The 8,303-nt window shown below is 38.6% G+C and overlaps 1 protein-coding gene across 1 annotated transcript in view; it reads left to right on the top strand.

Moving 5' to 3' along the window:
• Positions 1–5,895: 5,895 nt before the first annotated feature.
• CLEC16A (C-type lectin domain family 16, member A) overlaps positions 5,896–8,303 on the top strand; it is a gene marked incomplete at its 3' end in the record, with an annotated part of 64,664 nt that continues 62,256 nt past the window's right edge. The window contains exons 1-3 of the mRNA XM_008949833.1: positions 5,896–6,020; positions 7,314–7,447; positions 8,217–8,303. The exon at positions 8,217–8,303 is cut by the window's right edge and continues 77 nt beyond it. Of these exons, the coding sequence (XP_008948081.1) occupies positions 5,896–6,020; positions 7,314–7,447; positions 8,217–8,303 (346 nt within the window). The remainder of the gene's footprint in view (positions 6,021–7,313; positions 7,448–8,216) is intronic.

Below are 8,303 nucleotides of genomic sequence, written 5' to 3'. Positions count from 1 at the left end.
ATGTCATGTCACAGTCGCGGCTGCGATACCTGTTTGTCTGATTTTTCATGCTATCCCAGACTCGTTCAGCGCAGCGTCAGAGGCGATTAATACGAGAAATATCACATTCCCCCTGCGGGAGAACTTTGTTTCCTGGTAGCGGCTGAGCCAGGGGAGCGAGAAGCCCCGTCCCGGCCTGTAAGCAATGCAGACCCTTCCGAGGGGGTGTGTGGCCTTGGCGGTCGGGGCGGTGGTTGTGCAGGTCCGGAGGATGTACCCGGGTTAGAGGGCTCAGCGGCTGACGCAAAAGTAAAGCCGTTGAGCTTGAGAATTGTAACATTTAGTCTCTGGAGTCTGATATCCTTGTGTTATTGCTGACTGTAGAAAGGAGACCCGTGTTTTTTCTATCTCTCCTGCTGGAGAATTGGAAGAATGGCGAGGGGTAGAACAATTTTAAATTCTCTGTTCCCTTTTAAGAGTCCTGCTATTTGTGAGAAAAATGAGATCCACTGTTAGAGCTTCTCTTTCTACTGAACAAGAAAAGGAGGTCATTACGTGGGGAAGCATTTTCTAAAAGAAATCACTGTGAATACGTAGCTCATTGAGGAATAAGTGGCTGGTAGTTTTCAATAATTAGATTACAAGGGGGACATGAATGGGGACTGACACTAATAAGCAGGCTGCACTTATACATGATCTTGATCTTGCAGTTCTTTTATCAAGGTGATTTAGGGATTCTGGTCCTTGTCTCTAAACTGGAAAAATGGTCAAAACCATCAAAACTAATTGCAGTGTAATACTTTTTGCCAGAATCAGGGAAATCAAGTCCATAAATACAGAACTGATGAGGCAGCTTGCACTGCAGAAAGTGATTTTGGAAGCATGGTAGGTCAGACTAGTACATCAACGTTGGCATGGCAAGAAAAAGGGAAAAGTCAGATCTAAATGTAGGAATGTTCTGTTTAATGTGCAAGGAATAGTTGCTACTCGGCACTAGTGGAGCTTTAGTTCTATCTGGTTTTGATATTATACTTGAAGATATAGCAAGAGTGCTGGTGCACAATGAAATCAGAAGAAATTTGGTTTAAGTTTAGACAAAGTAAGCTGGTGAGAGCGAGACTTCAGGTTGTTAGAAATTTTCAGGCAAGACACGTGTGATTCTGTGTTCTCCTGGGACCACAGAGCATAGAAAAAGTGATTCACTTATTTGCAACAAAAGGGAATTAGGCTGTTAAGTGTTGTGGCTCGTGCTTGACTTCTTACCTGAGAATTGAAGTATGTAGTTCTCTACTAAAATACTAGCTATAGTTTCTTTAATTTTTTGCATGTGATTTCTTTAATTGTGAAATGTGACATGGTAGTAAGTAAAGGACATCCAGGACTTTTGATCTGTTTAGATTATGTATGTTTTCAGTGTTTGTGTATCTTGGCCGTGTGAATTTCTGTTTCTAGCTAGATGTTAACTAGTGAAGTGAAATTTATGGCTTTCCTAAGGTAGCAGTTGAAGTGGGTGAAGCAACAGAAGGAAAAAGGACAAAGAAACTTCATTTCTGGGTCATGAAAGAAAGTCCTGATTCACTCAGCATCTTGTGAGCTGTCTGCATTCTCATTTTCCACTCATCAAAAGCCCATGTTTGGTTTCATGTGAATGAGTAGAATGCCCCAGTCTTGCTATCACGGGCTAGCCTGGCCTATAAAAGATGTATTATGCAATGTTGCAGGAGTGAAATGAGCCCAGCCTGTCCTCACGGGGGTATTTAATTTTTTTTAATATGCATATTGTAGAGTTTAGTCTAAATTGTAAACAATGTGCCTGTTTAGTAATACTAAGAGAGATTCTGCTTTTTGTCAGTAAATGTTGGATCTGGAATTTCCTTTCCCATCAGCTTTGATGCAATTTGAGGCTGGCTTTTGAAGTTTTCCTGTTTGGTCTTTCTGCAAACATACCATACAGGCTAAAGGAAGATGGTGAGGCTGCTTGTATGAAGAGTTTTGGTACAGTCTCTTGGTCTAGTGAAAAGAGTTGCAGTTTCATCCAGCTTTCTGATACCTGGCTGAATTGCAATCTGGAGAGGCTGTGAAACAGGACTATTGCACTGCCTGAGTGCTTTTGACCATTATTTTTCAGAGATCTCGATGTTTTTGTGCCCTTTGCTTAGTAGTTGATGGAACATCAGTAGATGAATGAAGGTGGCACCCAGCAGTTTAAAATGAGACCTTTTTTCTTCCCGTTGGAACTTAAGCTTAGTGTCTGTCTTTCTAGGTGCAAATTTTTTTCCCAGCTTTTCTAAGGTATTATACATAACTCTGTTGCTACCTTCAAGTGTGTTTTCCAATTGTTGCTTCTGTGCTTGGTGTTTTGATTGCACACTGGTTGCACAAAAGTTTTTATACCATTAGGGTTGGGTGCTGGTCATACCTTATGACTTGGTCAGGTGTGGTGTCCATAAACATGTTTGTTTCACAGCTGATTCACTTCCTGAAGTCCTGTCCATGCTATACATTGTGCTTCCTCTGTGAGAACAATATGTAATCTCATAGCTACAGGCAGCATGAGAAGCAAGCACGTTATGGTTAAGTCTGGGCCTTTTAAATTTGAGTGCTTTACCTCCTAAACTCTTACCTGTTTCAGTGTAGTTTTGTAAGTAATAGGCAGGTAAGTCATTAATACACACTCTCTACATTCATGAGTTGTTATGAGTGGCTTGTGAATGAACCCTATGAACATAGTTTCTTACCAGAAAAATGTTCAGAATTTTGGTTGTCTTTTTAAGTTGCTGGCAAAAATCTCTCACTGATTTTGATGGTATCAGGTGCTTTGACACATTCTGCATGGTGGATTTTAATTAGCTTGTTTCTTGTTTGAACCCAGCCTTCAGAGACAGAGATGGCAAAAATCTCCTCTTTGAGGGTTTAGCATTTTGGAGCACAGACTTGTTCTTTTGTCATAGGCTTTAAGGATTTGTGTAAATATAAACCCCCTGGTTTTTGTGTGATACTTTATATTGTCATGATATCATATGTTGCATGTCTGGTAAGAGAAACAAATAGGTGCATGTGTTCTCTTTAATTTTCAAATAAGTAGACAAAGGAGTAGCTTGAAAGTGAAGTCCAGGTTTTCTCTAAATGCATCAGTGTGTTAGCAGATCAAGGAACTCTGCAATACTGTTGATATTCAGTAAATTAATTAATTGTCAGGAATGTTAACTCCAAAACTTTCCTGCTTTTTGCCCCTGTAATGCTTGATGTTCCACAGACTCCACAGGTGAGGTAATAGGGTGTAGTTCTTCCCACTGCCTCTCATTCACAGAGTTCTGCTGTTGGAATAAACTTTATTCCCAGGTTTTCATAACATAACTTATTAATGAGGTTGCATCTGTGAACACATATTCATTTTATATATGGCTTCAAATAAATAAGCTAAAATATGTGAAGTAGTGTAGCATTACTGAACAGCTTCAGGAAAGACGCTCGCTGTACAGATTGCTGGGGAAGGAGCTGTTCTGATTTAGGTGCCTTCTGGCTTCAGGCATTCACAGTTCCACTAACTGCTGCACACCCAGAGCAGTGACTTGGTTTTTAACTAAGCAGATGAAGTTTTTGCTCTGGCTTCTGATTCACTGTGCTAATGATACATGCAGTGTCACAGTGGAAGAGTTTTGCAGGGCCTGTGTGCTCTTCTAGAAAGCTCTGGCAATTCTCATAGGTGGTCAGGCTGAAACCCACACCTCTTCCCTGTGAGCCGTCACACTGTCCTTCTTCCTAGAAGGAGCAGTGATCCTGGGATTAGTTGAAGAGGATTTGCAGGTTGTCTTTGCCTTGCTCTTTATTGTTACAGCATGGCACGTGACCAGGCAGTTATGACTGTGGGACATAGCTATGAATCAACTTTTCCTGGAATGGCTTCAGTCTGAGCCGTTTCTGTTCTGGATTTGGGAAATTGGTATTGATTTATGAGAGGAAAAAAAAAGGCATGAAGAGAAAGCATATGAAAAGCCATTATTTTTCCCATTCATGCCATCTCTTCCCTTTTTCTCCCTCTGCTATCTGGAGAAGATTCCCCAAAGCAAATTTTAGAAATTTTAAGCAAATTGAAAATATGATCAAATTTTTTAAATTATTAAATTCTAGCACAAAAACTGCTCTGAAACTAGGTAATACAGCCTGGTACAGGTGCTCACTTAAATGGTGCTTCAGTCTCCAGCTGCAGATTTGCCCTGTGTAGTGATTCAGTTCCTTACTACAGGTAAAATTGATGGGAGTACTGTATTTTTGAAATGTGATTTCAAGTCTCTTTTTGACCTAAACTTCTGAAACTTCCTTTAAACTAGGCACTCCAAACTTCTGTTCTAAAAATGCACAGCATTTCCTGGAACCCTAGAGTAGCTTGGCAAAGCTGTTTTTTTTTCTTTTTTATCTTATACATAATAGCTGCTTGAGGTCTTTGATGTCTTGCTTAAAAACTGGCTTCTTGAACTTTCAAACTCTTGCATCATACTAACAAGATTCCTGAAAATTCAGCCTGAATCACCGAACAAACTTTCATGGAATGCAAACCAATAGGCTGCCCCAGAGTCGGGACACACAGGTTATTTCCCAAAAAAATAGATCCTGGGAGTTTTTTATTAACTCCACTTTTCATGGAAGGGTTGATCAGATCAAAAATCTGTCTTCCTTCCCTAACACCGGGGGATGTGTTACTCAGATAATCCTGCACGCTCAGGTGCTACTCCTGGTTTTCAGTAGATTGCAGTGTAGCAATATATCATCTGCAGTTAGTAATCTGAACTCTTGCAGTTTTAGAAAGACATGAAACTTAGCTTTTTAGAAATGTAATTACTTTTATAATTTTGTCTCTTACATCCATCCTTTTTCTTTATTACTATATAAAGGCAAAAAAGACCTCAAAAACCAAAACCACCACCAACAACAAAAAACCAAAACCAAACAAACAAAAACAAACAAACAAAAAACACACACACACAAAAAACCAAACAAACAAACAAACAAAACCAAAAAACAACACCACAACAAAACAGAGGGAGAAACTCTTGTGCTTTTCTTAGAATTTGCCCCTTTCTACACCACCCTCTCCCCCTTTATGTTTTTCTGGGGGGACAAAAGGAAGTAACCTTTCATGTGACATCGTATTTTGTGGGGGGAAAAAAAAACAACAAGAGGAATGTACCTAGATTAAAATTGCAAGACTTACAGTACAAGCCTTTCAAATTTTATTTAGCTTCCTGTCACCTGTCTAATATATGACATAATTTTTTTAAACTACAAGAGACAGCCTTAAACTCTTGCCCTTTGAGATGTTAAGGCTGGAATTTGCCACCTTTCTGATCAGTATTTCTATGCATGAAGGGCCAGAGACCTGATCATTAAGCTTGCCAAGATGAATGAATAGTCTTTGACAGTCATGCAAGTCTGTAAAGTGCCTCTGTAGTCAAGAGAAAGGATCTAACTTTTCCAATTTAATCTGCATGTTCCCCTTTGCAAAAATACACTTCCCATATTAGCTGCTGCGTGCTTACCTGCTGCTCCTATTTCTCCTTTTTCTTGCTCATTGCTCCTTTGACTTGGACATTCTTGCTAATAGATTCCCTAGGGTGCTGTTAGAAGCACCATGGGCAAGTGCTAGATAATTTCTAGTCCTGTTTTGACACATGCATAAGCATTCATAGCTCACTTGGCTAGTTGTGGATTTGTTTCATTTGTCACATTCTGTTTAACCATTACTTTTCTTCCTGCATCAATATTAAAGGTAAATGTTAGGATTTTAAAATTCTACAATAATTAGATATAGTGTGTGTTACGTGTGTGTCTTCATTGCTCCAGAGCAAAAGACAAGCATGGTGCATGTGAAAGTGGCAGGACAGCACGTTACTTGTCCTTGTTTTTTCTTTTAGGTACATGTATCATGTTCTGACTAAAAACACAACCGTGACAGATCACAATCGGAACCTGCTGGTGGAGACCATTCGCTCCATAACAGAGATCCTGATATGGGGGGACCAGAATGACAGCTCCGTGTTTGAGTGAGTACTCCTCAGCAGTTTTGACTCTGGTTTGGTTTTTGAAGAATGATCAGGGTCACATAGAGTTCTAGTTCAAAAGGTTGAGTCTTCCAAGACTGTATTTCATGAACGTAAATAAATGTGATGTCCTGTAGGAGATGGGTAAGGAGGATCTTATTCTGTTCATACAGAGAAATTTACTTCTGTTAACAGTGTTTTTAGTCCATAGCCCCTTTCAGGTACTGATTTTGTTTGACTCTTAAGTCTTTGATATAAATCCAGAATATAACCTATTTCAGGGCCCAGAATTCCTCATTACATCTCTTAATGTCATATGACTTTAATTTGTTCCATTTCTATAAGATAGTACAAATGGATATCTTCTTCTGGATATGGTATTTAGAGACTTTTTTCAGGTGTTATTTTACTCCTCAAAGTGGCGTGATCAAAAAATGAGCTTCAAAGCAGGTGTGCACAGCAGCAAATCTGACTGTATTAATGCCCATTGCTTGGATGTTAACTTGAAGATGTTTGCTCTTTTATAAAGGCAATTGGTGATGGAGATAAGTAAAGCTAAGGTTTTGGTGGTTTTAATTACCTATTTAAGGAGTGGTTGGTTTTGTTTTCACAAGAGGATTTCAACATGATTGGATTATGATCTGGACTAAGAAAATGAAATTATTCTGATTATCCACATCTGTACTGTAACTCCATCATATTTCTTACTGTCTTCTCTGCTTGAATTTTAGGAATGAGGATTTTTTTCCTGCAGTTAATATAAAAAAAAAAAAAAAAATTGAGTTGTATTTGTGGTGACCTGGTAGGAAAGAGTCCACACTGTTCTCTTTAAATTGCATGCATTTCTGCTTTAATAACATTGCAGGCATTCCCTTCTGTTTAAATTGTAATGTACACCTGGAAATGCTTCTGGTGTGGAAAAAAAAAAAAAACGTGCCAGCTTAAAAGGAGCAAGTGAATAAAGCATAGCCTTTATTTAGAGAGTCTCCCCTTCAGAATTTTGATTCTGAGATGAGGAAGCTGCCTGATAAACTGAATAGACTAAAAATAGAATTTACAAGGCCCTGATTTCTTGACATCCCTTTTCTTCATAATTTGAATGTTTAAGTGCCCTTGTTAGTATTGAAGGGTTTTGGAAGATGTTATTCTGTTATACAGCTAACTTTGCAAAATAATTCTTTATGAATATAAAACATGGTATTTGTCAAACTTGCCTAGAGTCTTCCCTGATCCTGGTCAAATCATGTTCCTGTTAAATACAGTAAGTGACTTAATGGCACCTCTGTTTTATTTCAGCTTTTTCTTGGAGAAGAACATGTTTGTGTTCTTCCTGAACATCTTGCGGCAGAAATCTGGGCGCTACGTGTGTGTGCAGCTGCTTCAGACCCTGAACATCCTGTTTGAGAACATCAGTCATGAAACCTCACTGTGTAAGGGCATGCTTTTAAACCATTTAGGGTTAAGTGATCACAACTTGATTGAATTCCATTTCATTTGATGAAATTTGGTCCTTGTGCCCCTTCACAGAAGAACTATATTGATTCCTAACAGTCTTTTTAATTGAACAGCACTAATACAGTGTAATTTGACTCCAAAATACCTTTTAATTTAAATTTTCAGTAGTATAAAAGTAGTTGTTTGGTACTAGTGAAACACTTATTTAGCATATTTCAGGGGTTTCTTCAGGTCAGCAAATTAGTTGTGGTCTGAAGCATCCACCTTGCTGCTGCAGATCATGGTGGAGCTGTTGTATAGTTTGTGCTGAAAATGTTCTGACATCATTTGGGCTGGCATTCAGCCACTTGTGCTTACTTCAGAGTTTTTAGAAATGTAGAAAAAGGACAGAGAATTAGTAGCTAAAGTACTCCAGAGCTATCATAAAGAGGAAGTCTTATACAAGCTTCTGAGAGTTTGTGACTTTGGGAGGAAAAGAGAGTTGTTCTGAGTGTTGCTATCTGCAGAGCCTACGTAAATTGACAGACGTGAAGAATATTCTCCAGTTGTCTTGTTCTTGGGAGCAAAGACCTTTGTAGGGAACAATTTCCTTATATTGCTGCTTGAAGCCATCACTTAAGTTGTTTGGCTAAAAAGTGAGATCTTAAAGCATCATGTAGTTTGTTGCTAACTGATACTTTAAATACAGCTAGTTAGCACAATTATTTTTTTGTTTCTGTTAATCTGATGTCTTTTATTTTTCAGACTACCTGCTCTCTAATAACTATGTAAATTCTATTATTGTGCACAAATTCGACTTTTCTGATGAGGAGATCATGGCATATTATATAT

The sequence above is a fragment of the Merops nubicus genome, unplaced genomic scaffold (genome assembly GCF_000691845.1).
Source record: "Merops nubicus isolate BGI_N331 unplaced genomic scaffold, ASM69184v1 scaffold6891, whole genome shotgun sequence".
NCBI classification, from domain to species: domain Eukaryota; kingdom Metazoa; phylum Chordata; class Aves; order Coraciiformes; family Meropidae; genus Merops; species Merops nubicus.
Note: the sequence above shows the minus strand (reverse complement) of the source record. Positions and strands in the feature narration are given on the sequence as shown.